The sequence below is a fragment of the Copadichromis virginalis genome, linkage group LG16 (assembly GCF_057382275.1).
Source record: "Copadichromis virginalis isolate Kocher_CV1m ecotype Utaka linkage group LG16, C_Virginalis_male_GT1.1, whole genome shotgun sequence".
In the NCBI taxonomy this organism is placed as follows: domain Eukaryota; kingdom Metazoa; phylum Chordata; class Actinopteri; order Cichliformes; family Cichlidae; genus Copadichromis; species Copadichromis virginalis.
In genome coordinates, this window is record NC_140633.1 from 4,689,720 (window position 1) to 4,706,871 (window position 17,152).

General features: G+C 45.3%; 1 protein-coding gene across 3 annotated transcripts in view; it reads right to left on the reverse strand.

Moving 5' to 3' along the window:
• Positions 1-9,362: 9,362 nt before the first annotated feature.
• Positions 9,363-17,152, reverse strand: part of LOC146690116 (titin-like) — a 218,377-nt gene continuing 210,587 nt past the window's right edge. For all 3 annotated transcript variants that reach the window (XM_085434978.1, XM_085434981.1, XM_085434979.1), the window contains 3 exons: positions 11,351-17,128; positions 10,935-11,225; positions 9,363-10,694 (listed from right to left, as the gene is read on the reverse strand). In XM_085434978.1, coding sequence (XP_085291104.1) covers positions 10,402-10,694; positions 10,935-11,225; positions 11,351-17,128 — 6,362 coding nt within the window. In that variant the 3' untranslated portion in view covers positions 9,363-10,401. The remainder of the gene's footprint in view (positions 10,695-10,934; positions 11,226-11,350; positions 17,129-17,152) is intronic.

A 17,152-nucleotide genomic window follows, 5' to 3' on the forward strand; every position in this document is an offset into this window, starting at 1 on the left:
TGCTCCATTACTATGTTTGACAGGCTGAAGTTGTCGGGTCACCTCCTAAATCGACCATCTTTTACAGGTGTTTTGTGCCAGAAATGGAGTGTCCACTGAAGACTGAAGATACTGAATCTCTACGCCTTGCCATTGATCCCTCTTGTGCCTTCATCTAGACAAGAGACATTAACTTAACCACTCTCATATGCTCTGTACCTACATCACCTTCCCTGACAGTCGTAGCTTGGCTCATCTGAGGGTGAAATTATAAGAATGTGTTATTTTGCAAAGTGCTCTCTAGGGTTCCTAAATAAAATATGGCATTGAGGTCATTTCTTTTGAATTAATCCCTTCTTCTGAAATATAAGAACCTCTCCTGGTTTTAATGGCACTTTGGATTTCCTTACTTTCTGTTCCACTTCCAAACCCAAATAGATGCTGACAAGCTGACACAGTAACATGGAAGAGGGAAAGAAGTTGGAAAGGACTAGTACAAATAAACCCAATGCCTAACAATGAAAAATGTAAAATAAGAACAATAATAATAATAAAGATAAAAGATGAAGTAACAAGTTTTTAGTTTTGTTTATTCCAAATGATCATCCAGATGTCTGTGACATGTGATGACAAACACCGTAATGGAAGGCCTTAGTCATCACATGCACTCATCATATATTTTTGCATATGCTGAACAGGCAGTCAGACATGCTGTAACTGTGGGGTGGAAAACAGCATGAACACCATACGGCAGGGGTCTCAAACTCCAGTCCTCGAGGGCATGGAAAAGTTGCATGACACTTTGACCCTTGAGGACTGGAGTTTGAGACCCCTGTCATATGGAATATGACAGGTGTGGTTGAACTGCATGAAGACTCTGAAGTTTCTCTTCTCTTCTGGCAGGACAGGAATGTGGCCTTGTCCTGTGAGCCACTGTAAGGATGTACTTAGAGTAGAACTGGACTGTCACCGGCCTCAGGCTCTTCACCCTTTTCAAAGACAAAGCAGTCATTTAGATAAAATATTAGATATTGTTTACCTGTAAATGCACAAAGAGAATTTAGAAATGTAATTATTGTCAAGAGTGAACAAGTACTGATAGTGTAATCTACAGCTGTGGCCAAACGTTTAGAGAATGAGAAGTGTTGTTTGCTTATTTACAAAGTTTGCTGTTTCAGTGATATTTGTATATCACATTATACCACTTCAAACAGAGGTGATCCAGTAATGCTGCACTAATGAATTAGACTAACTATTCACTTTAGCTAAAGTTATTAAGTTAGCTAAAGAGTTGGGATGCTGTGTAAGACATAAATAAAGCTAAAACACAAAGGTTTGGACACCGTTTTGCATGTTTCCCTACTGTAGGGGTCTCTGCAAGCATACAGAGGGGGTGCTCTGAGAGGGTCCAAGATGACAACTTTGGAATTCTACTAGAAACAGTCGATCATATTTGTCAAAGCTGAATCCAGGGCAAACTATGCTAAATTAGCGTTTTTAGCTAACAGCTACAATAAGCATAAAAGTTACCTTACGGCTATCATTTGTTAACATGACGCTTGTTCTTATACATGTAATACATTTATTACCAACCTGAGAGTTTATCCGCTGGTCATTCGACATGACGAATGACTTCTGAAGTCTTAATTCAGCTCAAGACGCTGTAGATTCCCGTCGGTAACAATTTCGGTCAGCTAGTAAAACGTAGTTCTATTAATCTGCGCTTGAACCGGAACCGGATGTAAGTTCCAAAAAACTGAATTTTGGAACTGAAATTGAATGGTGAGAAGTGAAACCGAAATTATTCGAGAGCTGAATTTTTAAAGGATAAAATGCAGTTTCAAAGCAAATCAATTCATTTTCAAAATATAAAATTCAATTTCAATTTAGTGATGATCATTTTCAAACCATAAATTCAATTTCAAATTAGACTAATTCAAATTCAGTTTTCAAAAGCATTTATTCAAGTTACAATTCAGATTCAATCTAAGCAATTCAATTTCAAATTTAACTTATTCAAATTCAGTTTCTGATGGCACAGACTTCTGCCCATAAAAATGGGACGTGAAATCCACGACGGCTAGTAGTTCACGTCGTGTGGTGCAGTAGTTTTGTTCAGTTCTTGATAGCTTACGACTGCCATATCCCAGCACACGTTCCACGCCCTGTTGCACCTGTGACAGCACCGCGCCGATGCCAGTGTCGCTGGCATCAGTGTCTAGTGTCATTTCTCCATGGTCAAGTGGATAGCCAAGAACAGGGGCAGAGGTGAGTCGACACTTCAGCTTGTCGAAAGCTGCTTGGTGCTCAGCATGCCACTGAAAATGTGCATTCTTCTTGGTCAGGTTGTGCAGGGGTTCGGCTATAGAGGCAAAATCTTTCACAAACCGGCGGTAATATGAGGCCAGGCCGATGAAGTGTCTGACCTCCTGGATGGACGTAGGTGTGGGCCACATCTGAACCTTTTGAACTTTGCTGGGGTCGGTAGCCACACCATGCTCCGATACCACATGGCCAAGATAAGCAACTTCGCGGCGAAAGAGGCAGCATTTGGCAGGTTTCAGTTTCAAGTTAGCTTGTTGAAGTCTATAGAATACCTGGCCAAGCCGTTGCAGCATCCCCGACACGTCCTTAGCCAGCACGATGATGTCGTCTAAGTAGACCAGGCAGGTCTCCCACTGCATACCAGCCAGGACGCGGTCCATCAGCCGCTGGAACGTTGCCGGGGCATTGCATAGTCCAAATGGCATGACGTTCCACTCAAAGAGGCCTGTCCTAGTGCAGAAAGTGGCGGCCCTGCGTGCTCTAGGCGTCAGCTCAACCTGCCAGTAGCCAGATGCGAGGTCTAATGTGCTGAACCATCTGGCAGTTGAGAGTGTGTCCAGCGTGTCCTGGATGCGGGGCAGCGGGTAGGCGTCTGTTATGGTGCGGTCGTTGAGAGCCCTGTAGTCAATGCAGAGACGGTATGTCCCATCTTTCTTACGCACCATAACGATGGGCAAGGCCCAGCTGCTGCAGCTGCGTTGGGCGAGACCGCTCTGTAGACTGTTGTAGATCTGCTGATCAGCATTTTGCTGCTTTTCCCCTGCCATTCTTCGCGGATTTTGTTTGACTGGGGCACCAGGACGGGTTATGATGTCATGCTGCACCAGGCTGGTTCGGCCCAGGTCAGCAGGCCCTGTAGAAAACACATGTCCATAAGTGCAAAGCAAGCGTTTCAGTTGGAGCTGTTCATAGTCATTGAGGTCTGTGGAGCTCTGGGCATAGAGCTCCTGCAGGTGCAGAGGAACCACAGGAGGGCTGGTCAGAGAGTCTGCAGCTGGAGAGACCATGGAGGGTTCCACGGCGTCAGCTGGCTGGAGGAGCCCGGCAATGGATCCCGCCTTAATTGTTACTGCTTTATTGCCAAGGTTAAAAAGGCGAAGTGGGACAGCTTTAGAAGGCTGTGCGTTGACTAGGACTCTGGCGATAAGTACTTTGTGCTTCTCAACAAAACCTTTGGTGGGACTAAGCATCATGTCACCTCGAGCTGCTGCACCAGGATGCACGTTTCCTTTCACCATATACTCTTGCCCCGGTTCCACCACCACAGTTCTAGCTATTCTCACTGCGTGTGACTTTGTACTGGCTTCGGTTTGGTAGTAGAGCACCTCTTCACTGAAAAGGATGATGCGGCATTTGCCGAAATCAAGACGTGCTTCAGCTTGAGTGAGGAAGGGATGCCCAAGCAGCACCTCATTTCCTGCTATATCTGCCACCAAGAAATCAACATCCACCTGTCGATTGTTGATATTGACAGGTATCTGGGCTTCACCAACACCGGCACGTCCCCAGGTCCCACACCAAGCAAGGTCTCAACAACTGAGGGCTGTAGTGGTGGTCTCACGTCTGGGTGGATGGAGTTGTAGTAGGGCAGCGGCAGCACGCTCCTCCGGGCTCCACTGTCCAAAACAGCACATACCTCCACTTCGTAGAGGCGCATGGGGATACTCATTTCTTGGCTTTGGCACTTAAGGTGGAGTACAGTGGGTTTTGGGCTGTCCCAAGGGCTACTGTTCAGTGTTAAGGCCTTGGTGGTTTTGTGAGGGGAAGGGCACTGCTTTTGGACATGGCCCCAACCTTGACAGTTATGGCAGCGAACCCCACTCCTTTTAAAGTTTCTGTGATTGTTCGGTGTTGTCGAGGGTGTGTGTGGGGCAAAACGATTCGGTGAGGGGCTAGCTGCAGGTGCATGCTCATGCTCAGCAACAGTCTCATCTTTGTCTTTTTCTCTGACGACGGCAGCTCGGGGCCGGCGTTCAGCTGCGTTACGGGCTCCTTGCTGCATGGCACTGGTTACATAAGATGCAGCCCTTTTAGTGGTTTCGTGTCGGTGGGCTATTTCGTATGCACAGGCGAGTGTGGCTGGGTGCCTCTCTAGCAACTTCTGTACTATTTCTGCATCACCCAGCCCATTGGTGAAAACTTCAACAGCTATAGAGTCTTGTTCAATCTTTGCTCTATTACCATATGCAACAGCCACTTTCCCATAAATGTCATCTCTGAAAACATGCAGGGCCTCACCAGGTTTACGCACTCGCTGCCTCAGTTCTACAGCAACAGCAGCTGCATGGTCAGAAGAAGCGCCATATGCAGTTTCCAGTTCGTCCACCAGGCGGCGGTAATCCCATTTGGATGAGCGGGGATTTCTGTGGATAATGGCCCCTGCTGCTCCAACTAGGCAGAATTTAAGCTGAGTTGTCATTGTTTTTTCTGACCAATAGTTAGCTTCAGCGCAGCTCTCAAACCTGTGCAGAAATTCCTTCCACGGTGTGGTGCCGTCATATTGGCCCGGACGTAGGGTGGGGACTCTCTCTCTAGGATCACTGTCCTCTTCACTGTCAGATGGGGGCTGACGGGGCACACAGCGGGTCTTGCCTGGTTTCGAGCGGGGTTTATGCTGTGCAGTGGTTTGCCCATAGCTTATGGCTTCATTAAGGCTACTGGAAGGCATACATTGCATGGGTGTATTTAACATTGCGTTAAATTGAGCCGGTGTGCTGTGTACAAAACTGTCCATGTGAGCGGAGGAAAATGGGTTTGAGTCTGGAAAGTGGATTTTCATTTGGGGAGTAGGGACTGGATAATAGTTCATGCTGCTGCCAGTGTTTCTCTCACGGCCGTAGCTGCGGCATTCAGCATCAACGAAGGGATTAGTGCGGGAAAACTGCGGCTGGGCAGGACCATCGGGCGGCGCGAATACACCCTCTCCATTAGCATGCGTGTTAGCACAACTTTCGGCACACAGGAATGGGTTCATATATTCACATTTAGTCACAGCTCTGTCTCTGTTAGCTTCCCTAATGCTCGCGGCACCCTCGGAGACACTGGTCAGCGACATGAACGGGTTGGAGTAATTGGTCTCAAGTCCGTACTTTTCGGGAGAATGGCGAGCAGCGGCCATCGCGAATTAGCTTAGCTGCGGGCTAATACACTTGTAATTACAGTCACTCGGCTTTATCGTTAGCCGCTTTAGCCTGTCGGTTTTTCTCTGTGCTCACCACTTCTTTAACAACGTGAGAGGGTCCCTTCGTGGTCGCCAGTGTTAACCATTCCTCGCCGTCACTCCCCTGACTGTGGTCGGGAGACACGAGGGGAGATGCTTCCTCCAGGGCCGAAGTTTGTCCTCCTTCGGGGTTAACTCCCTTCACTTTTGTGGAGTAGTGAGGCAGACAGAAATCAGCCGAGGCACCGGAGAGTACTGAAGAGATGAGGCTTTAATAACAGTACTGCACACTTCGGAAACACACTGCATAGCCTGTAGCCCGTTAGAACGCTGCTCCCGGTCGCCCTCTACCCATGACACACTCTCTCACTCTCTTTTCCCTCTTTCGCTCCCCGCGTTTCCTTCACGCGCATGCTCACACACACATTACATACACTCCTTACTGCACCCAGTCACACACAAGACAGTAATTCCCGCAACACATAGTTTAAAAAGGTTCAAGTTAATCCCACTAAATGGGACAATAGCACCACCTACTGTCACAAATGTCACCCTACATTGACTAAGAAGGGCAAAGAATTGTGGGTAATCCTCAGAGTAGTGGAGGATTCATGCTGGTTGTCCACGAAAATTAACCATTCTATGTTGTTGCCTTATAAAAGGGGTTGTTGGTACAAAAGAAATTTAAAAACTGGATTATAGATGGCAGACAGTTGGTGTCATAAGCCCCGCCCTCTGTTCAAAGATGGTCGCCCACAGTGGACATAGATGCTTCTTTCACTCCTCTTTCAAACCATCTGTCCTCTCTGTCCAAAATGTGAACATTGGCATCCTCGAAAGAGTGTCCTTTATCCTTAAGATGCAGATGGACTGCTGAGTCTTGTCCTGTGGAGGTGGCTCTTCTGTGTTGTGCCATGCGCTTGTGAAGTGGCTGTTTGGTCTCTCCAATGTAGAGGTCTGAGCATTCCTCGCTGCACTGTACAGCAAACACCACATTGTTAAGTTTGTGTTTTGGAGTTTTGTCTTTGGGATGAACCAGGTTGTGTCTGAGCGTGTTGCTGGGTCTGAAGTAAACTGGGATGTCGTGCTTGGAGAAAACTCTCCTGAGTTTTTCTGAACACCGGCTACATAGGGGATGACAATGTTGTTGCGTTTGTCTTTCTTTTCCTCCCTCGCTGGTGTCTGATCTTCTTTTCTGTGCCTCTTTGCTGACTTGATGAAAGCCCAATTAAGATAACCGTTAAGATAAGCGTTTCCTTTACATGTGTGTGTTCCTTCTTTTTTCCTTCAGGCTTAGAGGGAACATTTTCTGCCCAGTGATGCAAGGTGGTGGGAGTAAAAGAGGTGGTACTGGTCCATGTGTGTGGGCTTCTGGTAAACTTCAGTGTTGACGTTTCCATTCTCCTCATTGTGCACAGCACAGTCCAGGAATAGCAAACAGTTATCCTTTGTGTCTTCCGTGGTGAACTTTGTTTTTATCCACAGCATTGATGTGAGCAGTGAGGGATTCCACTTCTTGTGTCTTGATTTTGACCCAGGTGTCGTCTACATATCTGTACCAGTAGCTGGGTACTCTCCCTTTGAAAGAGCCAAGAGCCATTCTTTCCACTTCCTCCAATGGCATGTCCTTTCTTGGCCTTGTTGGTGATAGAATGAGGAGTGTTCCCCACAAGGGGCGCTAGGATGGTGGCAAGGTGTTTGGAAATGTTGTAGGTGGCTGAGTTTATACTGCTATCAATGGGTCTGAGTGGGACTGTGGATCTTTGGAAGATTTTACAAAATACAGCGTATAGATGATGGTATGTTGAGCAGTCAATGACTTTATCCTTTTTAAGTTCTTGTAGGCAACTGATAACTTTCTTTTTGTTGATATGGTGATGTTATAGTCTTTGCTCAGGGATGTAACGGCCTTCTTTTCTTGTATTGTGATGTTAGACGGGGGAACTTCAAGAAACTTAAAGAAGTCCAGATGCTTTTCTTTCCAAGCTCAGACTACAATGACCTGGATGACTGAGAACCTTCACAGATGCTGAAGAGTTACCTCAACAGTATGTTGGCCTAATAGTCACAGTTTTGGTTCGGCTTTCAAAATTCTAGGACTAGAAATTTTTTTAAAATGCCACCCGATGATTGTACAGTGTTAAAATATTTGTTGGGAGGTTCCATTTGGTTGTTAGGACATTAGGATTAATCTTTTATCACAAAAGTGCTTCTGCTCCTAAGAAAATAGGTGGATGGGTGGACAGATGGATATTAAAATATAGGCAAAAAAATCATAGGTAAGTCGTGAGGACTAAGGGACATGGTTAACTGTCAACAGGGGGATTAAAAATATTAATGAAAAATGAATACATGATATATTAGCAAAACAGCTGGTTGAACTTTGCACATTTGGTCAGATTTCAAAGAGAAGTGGTAGTGGTTGAGCCTGCAACTGATCCACATGTATTTATTTAAAGATTGGATTTGACATTCCTCTACATCATCAATGCTTTCTGTGTCAAAGGTGTTATTGAAAACTCTTCCACACTGCAGGAGAAAACTTATCTGTTATAATGACACAGGCATGTCTGTTTTGCCCTGTTTCCACATAAAGTGCATCTCCTAACTGATTAGTTAAAAGCATAACCAGTGTTAGCTTATCCAGCTAATCTCCCATCATTCTCTCATCAAAAGAGTGGAGGTTTATCCACATTCCACAGGCTGGAAGCTTTATGACAGAACACTGTTTGATATGAAAAGAGAGATCACTTTCACTTTGGTACAGTTTAAATTAGATATGAAAAGTAGACACCTATTAATGCTAATTTACACCATGGAGCCCCACTGTAAAACAAAACTGTCATAGATTTAACACTTATGAAGCTGGATTTAAGAAGTGTTTAAAGTTTTTAGACACAACTTTGTTCCGGTACAGAATGTGGAACTCTCTAGACTGGCTGGTTGGTGGTTGCAGTTAATAGACTTACATTAGTCTATGTTAGCCAGCTAGTGACAGAACTAGTAACTCAGTGAATATGGAAACTAAAACTAAAGAGCAGAACATTTTAAAATACCTTAAATGATACCATGAAAGATCAAATGGCAACCTGTGATGAACCTAAAAGCTTGGAGGAAATTATAACTTTGGCCATTTTGGCCAATACATAGGGAAAGTCCCGACCAACTTCCAGTTATAGCCCCATTTCTGCTTCCAGTGGTTGATTCTTCTCATCTTTTTGTTGTTGTTGTTTTTTTACAGTCCCCCAGCTGCTAACACTGAAGAGCCAAAGCAGTTGGGGAGAGCTAACTTAAAATCAGAGGAACTGATTATATTTGCGTATATTGTGGTTAGCCACCAGCCTGCATCCCAATAATTAAAGATGGGGAAACTGGCAGGCAGGGTCAAAACTTCCCCACATTCAACGTTCTGTCAACATAGGGCATGATAATTTGAGGCCTGAACAAAACTGTCTGGACAAACAACTAATTCACCAGCTTAGAATTGCCCTCGAACCTCTGGATTTACCCATGGTTGTCACAGCACATAATGGTCAATATTTTACCACCAGAACTCACCAGAGAGTGCCAGCTCAGCTGATTCCTTCACCTAACCACTATAAAGTGATCAGATTCTTTGTGTTCTTTGTTCTACCCACAATCCCAATTTTCTGTGGCTCTCATGGTTAGAAAAATCCTCACATAAACTGAGCAAAAAGTCACAATTACAGATGGAGTCACTTCTGTTTCTCACATTGCGTGCAGCCTACCTCGCCACCTACTCAGTGTGCTGTTGAGCCACATGTCATATAACTCAGACACTTGCCCCTGAATAACAGGTTAATTCCTGAAAATAGAAACCTAAATGTGTTAAACGATGTGTTTTAATGTGACGAATAACCACAGCAGAAACATACTGTAGTGCTGATAATCATGCTTTATTAAAGAAATAACTGGAGGAAAGACTCAAGGAGGGTGCGAAAATAGTCAAAACTACAACTCAAACTTCAATCAAACCCTTAAACTGCAGGGCGACATGTGGGACTTGTTGTTGAACGCAGCAGTAGGTGGTTTCATACATCTGCTTTGCCGCACCCACCTTGACTGACAGGTGAACTTCTAAAAACTAGCACACAAACACACTGCATACCTCCGAGAGACAGCTCTGTTTCTGCAAACAAGCACAGGAGGGACTCTTATTTAAAGTGATTGGCCAGGTTGGTGGTACAAGTGAAAAGTCTCATCAGTGGTTGTTTGCCAGATGCAGAGCACAAAATATAAAAGAAACACTTGTGCTCAGGGAGTGCAGGCCGCTTGCACTCTGAGCACGTCAGTGAAATAGCAGTACGACAGAATCAGTCGGAGTGCGAGGTCCAGTCATCCTGCTTACATGAGGGTAAATGCAAACAGCATTCAGGATCTCACACTGCTTTCACAATGCTAATGCACTGCTCTCTAAAGCAGTGTATTCATAGTTTTGTCTCTGATTGAGTTAACATCAACAGGGAGCCTCTCTACCTGTTGAGGCAATCTTAAGACTTCAACTTATCGTTGAGGCACAAAGTTTAGTTTCTTAGTTTAACAGAGTATTCGTTCCTGTTGGAACTTTCTCCTGTTAAACCATATACAGTTTCATTTTGTTTTAGTTAATATTATTGTCATAAATAACAATGCATACACTTCCCATAACCGGTAAATTCGGCTATATACATTATGTACATGTCACAGAATAATGGATCAAAAATCCTAAGTCACAGTTATCCAATATGGTACATTTTATAACACCTTTAGACTTTAGTCTAGTTTGGCAAAAATTAATGTCAAGATAGTTACAAAAATAGTTCATATTTACAAGAACAGAAATCCAGATCTTTATCAAGTAGATTCTTTTGCTTGATTAAATAAAAACGCATGAGAAAAGGAAAAAGGGGAAGTTTTGAAGAGTTGTTTTTTTTTCCTTACACCGATCGAATACTAATGTGAACAGTTGCTGTATCAGATCCCAGCTCATTTGACAGTTTGAGGGTGTAGCTTCCAGCATCCTCCTTCTTCACCCCAGTGATAATGAGCGTGGTCAAGTCCTCAGTGGTCTCAATATGGAAGCGTCCGGCAGCAGTCAACTCAATCCTTTTGCCATCGTGCGACCACTCAATGTGTCTGGCATCACCAGAGAAGGCACAGGCGACTGTCAGGACTTTGCCAGGCTCAATGCTGATGTCCTCTGGCAGAGCTTCAATCCTTGGAGCAGAACCTGGAACCCATGATATATGCACAGAACAAGAACCTTTTTTTCATTTAGAGTAAGGCAGGCACACAATTTCACAACAGACACAAACAAAAAAATGTTATGACAAAAAAGCATGTTTTGCTAATTGAGCTTAATTCAGCATCTTTATGAGGTTTCATTTCAAAAGAAGGATAATTGTGTTGCTGGTGGATGCAAGGAAGCTAAGTACAGTTTTACAGATTACCAAGAGTCTTATGATCTTACCAAGAGCTCTAAGTGATCCCTCCATGTGGGAGGCCATCTCCATGAGGCTACTGGAGCTCATGGCATATGCCTCAGATGACACGGAGGACATGCTGGACATGGACATGGTCTCAAACTTCATTTCAGCTGCCATGCTGCTGAAGGAGCGGGAATCCGTCATGGATGACATCACTGCCTGCTGGGAAGTAGAAGAAAAGGCAGACGACTCCTCCATTGTATGGATTTCTTTCTTCATCATCACCGATGAACTCAAGGATGACGATGACTCCTTTTGACTCATCAATACTGATTCTGGCAGAAGAAACGATAACACACATGTCATTGTTAAGAATGACTTCAATGTTAGGGCTCTGTTATAATTTCTTTAAAGCATTAAACTGGATCAGATTTTCTGGATGGTGATAGAAAAAGCCTACCTTGAAGTCCCAGCTGCTGTTCACAATAAGCTGTAATCTTCTTGCGAATTGACTGAAACACTTGTCCAGTGAAGTTGAAAGAAGACTTGGATACTCCTCCTTCTGATTTCATCTCACAGATGTACTCTCCCTGATCACTGTCTGTTAAATTATGGATCAAAAGGCTGCAAGAACCCTCAGAATAGTGCATCTCTAGGCGACTGCTTTGTGAAAGCCTCCTCCCATTCACATACCATACCACCTCTCTGACGGAGCTCTCACAAACACAGGACATCCTCACTGACCCCTCACAGGCTTCTGCTGTTAGCTGACTCATGACCTTGGGGGGTTTTGGGATTGGGGATTTTACGGTGGGTGGAGATACAACTCTCTTGGGGGACATGGTGGGAGGAGGAGACTTCATTCTAGGAGGTGATTTGATCCCTTCAGGTTCAGGGGACTTCAGTGCCCTTGGTGATTTGATGCCTGCTGGTTCTGGGGACTTGATGCCTTTTGGTGTTTTGAGTCCAGGAGGTTCTGGGGACTTGACACCTCTTGGCATTTTGATTCCTGTAGGTTCTGGAGATTTGATACCCCGGGGTGATTTTACTTCCTCAGATTCCAGTGACTTTCCAGTCCCCAGGGTCTTAGTTGGTGGTGGTGACTTGAGTCGTGGCTCAGGAGATTTTAGACCTCGTGGTGACTTAGGTCCCTCAGGCTCAGGAGATCTGACACCTGGAGTCGGTGATTTTAAGCTCGGTGCAGGAGAAGGTGCAGTTGGTTCAGGAGACTTTATGGTCTTAGGAGACTTAATCCCCTCGGGTTCAGGAGACTTCACACTTGGTGTTGGGGACTTCACACTTGGAGCAGGAGATGTTGCACTTGGTTCAGGAGATTTTATACTTGAAGCTGGTGATGTAACTGAAGGCTCGATGGATTTGGTGCTAGGTTCTGGTGACTTCACACTGGGAACAGCAGAGGTTGTGGAGGGAATAGGGGATGTGGCTGAAGGTGCAGGTGACTTTACACTGGGAGTGGGTGACTTCACGGATGGCTCAGGGGGTTTGACTATTTTAACTTCCTGCTTGGGGGTTGCTCTATGGATGGTTAAAGTAAAATGAGCTTCCTGTCTGCCTTCTGAATTCTCTACCACTACTGTGTAACTGCCCTCATGGGAGGCTGTCACAGAGGAGATTTCCAAACTGGATTTATACTGAGTTGTGGTGACCTGAATGTGGTGGGATGAGACAATGGTTCTGCTCTCATGTATCCATGTCACAGTGGGTGCAGGCTCACCATCAATATCACAGGTAAATCTGACAGTCTCTCCCTCCTCAACAGTCACAGACTGAGGCTTAGTGAGGATTCTAGCTGGAAGAGAAAGTTTTGCCTTCTGGACAGAAACTTCCTCATCACCAGCAGTGGTAGAGGATTTCAGTTTAGCTTCAGATATGGTGTGTTTCCCACTCAGAGAAAATTTGTCAGATGAATAAGAGGAACTAGATGACAGGTATTCAGCAGAAGCATACTTGATAGATGAGTCATACCTCTCAGCAGAGGAGTACCTTTCAGAGGAGGCGCCATATCTCTCATGTGTGAATACCTCATGTGTTTCGGTTAACTTAGATTTGGTTTCTTCTACCTCAAAGTGGGTCTGTGAAGCATAGCCAGCTTTGAAGTGGGAGATGTGGTAGTGGTCTGTTCGAGTGACTTCAGGGACATATGCTTTGGGAGCTTCCTCATCCTTGCGGCGAGAAGAGAAAGTTGTGTAGCTACCACCTGACACCTCCAGGGTAGCATAGTCTGAAGCCTCTCCCTTAGAGTTGGAACATACACAGCGATACGTGCCACTATCCTCTTCCTGACAGTCCAGAATAGTGATGGTCAAGACACCAGTCATGTTGGTAAAGATGAATTTCTCACTGGATTCAGAGATCGCAGTTCCATTGTGGAACCACATGACCTCAGCCTCTGGTTTAGCTTGTACATTTAGGGTGAATTTTGTATCTTGACCAACTGGGATACGATGAGAACGCATCCTAACAGTGACACGCGGGGCATGGTCCAAACTGAAAGGTGTCTGACTGACCAACTGATACTTCCTTTCAGATTTCAGAGCAGCCTTTCTGGCCTCGTAACGGGACATGATATCAAAACGGGCAGACCGCTCAAACCTCGAGGAGGAGCGTGAAGACCTTTCAACTGACTTGATGGGGCTGGGGGAACGTGGTCGGGTCCTCTCTGGGGTAGGGGACCTCCTCCCCACAATCTCTCCCTCTACTTCCACAGGATGCCTATCATGTGGTTGTCTTATCAGTTCTGAAACTGGACGCATTAGCTCAATGTAAGTGGGTGACAGTGACCTTCTCCTCCTCATATACTGAGAGATGGTACGTTTCTTCTTTGTCTCAGCAACCTCAACGGTTTCATGTCTACCTTCCTGCCTTCTTTCCTCATGCTCCATGGCACGTCGCTCAATGCGTACAGGGCTGCCAGCAGGTGAGGCAGAAAAGCCAAGCTCCAGTTCATCCTCCAACATCATTCCTTCTTCTTCCTCTGTTCTCATCAGCTCCTCATCGCTAAGGTCTCCCAGAGATCTCCTCCTAGATCTGAACAACGCCTCTGACACAGGACTGGGAGAGCGGCGTGCAGGTCTGACAGTCTCCAGATCATCTAGAGTGAGTTTTGGAATACGCCATCTTGGCCTATACTGGTCAGTGATTCTAGGAAGGGGCATGACGTAGAACTGTTCCCATCTGGACAAACGAATACGTTTCTGTCTCTTCTGCACAATCCTCTCCATCCTCTCTGAAATCTCATATTGATCTTTTAGCTTTCTGTACCACTTCATATCTGACAGAGGTACAAACAGTTTGATACCTTTGTTCTCATCAAGAACTCTGGGATCATGAACCACAGGCTCAGGAATTTCATAGGGCATGAAGATCCTCCTCTCCTCCTCCAACTTCTTGGTCTCTGACTTCTCCTCTTTGATGTCAAACTCACCCTCGACATTCTTCGTGCTCACTGCTGGCTTGTAAATCTCTGCAGCATATTTGAGAGCTTCTTGAGCAGTGGGATTAAGCGGTACAAGCTCCTCAGTAGCAACGATTTTCTGAGCCATCTTGTTGGTCTTTTCAATTTGTTTCTGTATGTGCATGTATTTCTCTTCCTCACTCCTATATTCTCTCCTTGTATAGGTAAGGCGGTCCACCTTCAATGTTGCCTGACAGCTGGCGGTGCCAGCAGAGTTGGTTGCAGTAACTTTGTAAACACCAGAGTCCTCAAGTAGAGTCTCTCTAATGTGAAGGACATGAGAGTCAACGTCCTCCTGTATGACAACCACCTTGGGACCAAACTGTAGTGGATGACCATCCTTTTGCCATTTAAGAGTAGGAGGTGGTACACCTGAGACTCTGAGCTCAAAATGGACACTCTGTCCCTCCATGCACTCAACATTAGCCAGCAGGCGTTTGAACATGGGCTTCATAGTTTCTTCTGTCACAGGATGTGGTGCCACAGTGAGACGGGCCTTGCAGCTGTCTTCTCCAAACTTGTTGTGGGCCATAACGGTGTATTCAGCATCATCAGTCATGTCCAGGTTATGGATCATGAGCTGGTATAGACCCTTATCACTGGTGAACGTGTACTTGCTGTCATTATCACCTGGCTTGATTTTTTCACCATTCTTAAGCCAAATTATGCAAGGCTCTGGATGCACAGTAACAGTAACACCAAAACGCACATCTTCGCCAATGAAAGCGGTGCGGTTGTAGAGAGGCAAAGTGAACTCTGGTGGTCTCTGCAGAAGCTTAGTCTTGTCAACTCTCCTCCTTAATTTCTTGATGGAGCGGCTAAGATAGTACTCTTTGATACTCCTCACTGTCTCGACAAAAAGCTCTCCATAAGCACTGTCTTCTCCATCATCACTCAGCACTTTGCATCTGTACACACCATCATCACGTTCTTCAATGTCCTTTACGTAGATACTGGCAAAGCCATTACTATAAGTAATCTCATACTTGTGGCTTGTGTGTAGCTGGCAGTTACCAAAGTACCATGACACCTGTGTACTCTTGTCATGCTTGGCAATGCTGCAAGTGAATCTTGCATAACCACCTTCTTCAGCTGAGGCATGCATGACTGGGCCAGCACGGAAGCCATGGCACTCAGTTCCAATCTTCACTTTACCAACAGCCAATCCCCTCTGGTTCTTGAAAGCACCACCATAGGCCACACGAGCTGCTGATACAATAGTATCAACCCTCTTTACCAGAGTCTGATAGTACCTTCTGTGTCTCAGTGTCCTGATAGCCTTGTTGCTAATATGCTCTATTTTCATCTTGAGCCATGGGTGCTCCAGAGCCTCATGGGCTGTCATACGAAGCTTCCTGTCCTTGACAAGAAGTCTGTCAACAAAGTCCATAGCCTCCAGGCTGATATCCTTAAATGCTTCACTGTCGAAGACATACTCACAGTTGGTGATATTCTCAATCATCTTTGTGGTAGACTCTGCTGCAAATGGATTAAGGCCACTGAGTAGAACATAGGCCATAACACCAACAGACCACATATCTGTGGCCGTTGTGACCAAATCATGGCGGTGGACCTCTGGGGCGCAGTACTCCGGTGCTGAAAAGAGCATTCTGATGTTTTCTCCCGGCACCAGAAGCCTAGCCTGGCCCATCTCAATGATCTTTATGTTGGTACTTTTCCTTGTAGTGTACACAATGTTGTCTGGGCGGATATCAAAGTGGCCAAAGTTGTGGGAATGCAGGAACTTGAGAGCAGAGCAGACTTGTCTAAGGTACTTGACAATCTCCTGCTCTGTAAGCTCAAAGTTGCTGGTGCCAAGCCGCTCAAAGATGTCAACTCCAGAAATGAATTCAAAGATAAGGATGATCTCCTCCATGCTTTCAAAGTATTCATGCAAGTAGATGATATTCTTATGCCTTCCCAAATTAAGAGCTTCAATTTCCCTCAAAACCACCTCACGATCAGTTCCTTTGACTTTGATAAACTTGGCCATGTAGGTTTTCTTTGTGGCAATCTCAATACAACGGTGAACCACACCAAACTGGCAGTGAGCAAGCTCCTCAGAGATAATGTACTTTGAGGACAGCTCCTTCACCTTGTAGAAAAGAGCCTCCTCTTTAGTAATTTCTCTTGTTTCGTCCACTTCCTCATCATAGTTCCTAATTACAGACTTGTCTTCCTTTGTGGTGATAGGCTCAGTTGGTTCAGATGGTGGGCTCAGACCAAACTGGTTCTCTGCAATAACACGGAACTGGTATTTGGCCTTTCCAAATATGTTGATGATAGTGATACTACAGTCAGTCGTTTGTCCAGCACGAATCCACCTATCACTGGTGGTGGGGCACTTCTCCACAATGTAGTTAATAATGTTGCTTCCACCATCACTGACAGGGGGCTCCCAGACAAGAGTGATAGAATCCCTTGCAATTTCACTAACCACAAGGCCTTTTGGAGCTTCAGGAATGTCGGCCACATTCACCTCGATGGTTTGCTTGTCCATTCCAAACCTGTTCTTTGCAGTAATAATGTAGTAGCCAGTATCTTTCCTCTGGACTCCCTTCTGGAATACCAGGGATGTGAAAGACCTTGTGGTGATGACTTGGTGATAAGGAGAGTTGGAGAGGATCTCCTGACCTTTCTGCCAAGTGATTGTTGGCTCAGGTTTGCCAGAGATGGGGATCTTGATGGTGATGTGATCACCACGGACAGCATGGACTGCGCCCATTCCTTGGAGCTCTTGAGGCAGATAGATCTTAGCAGGAACTACAATAAAAATGACCAAAATCA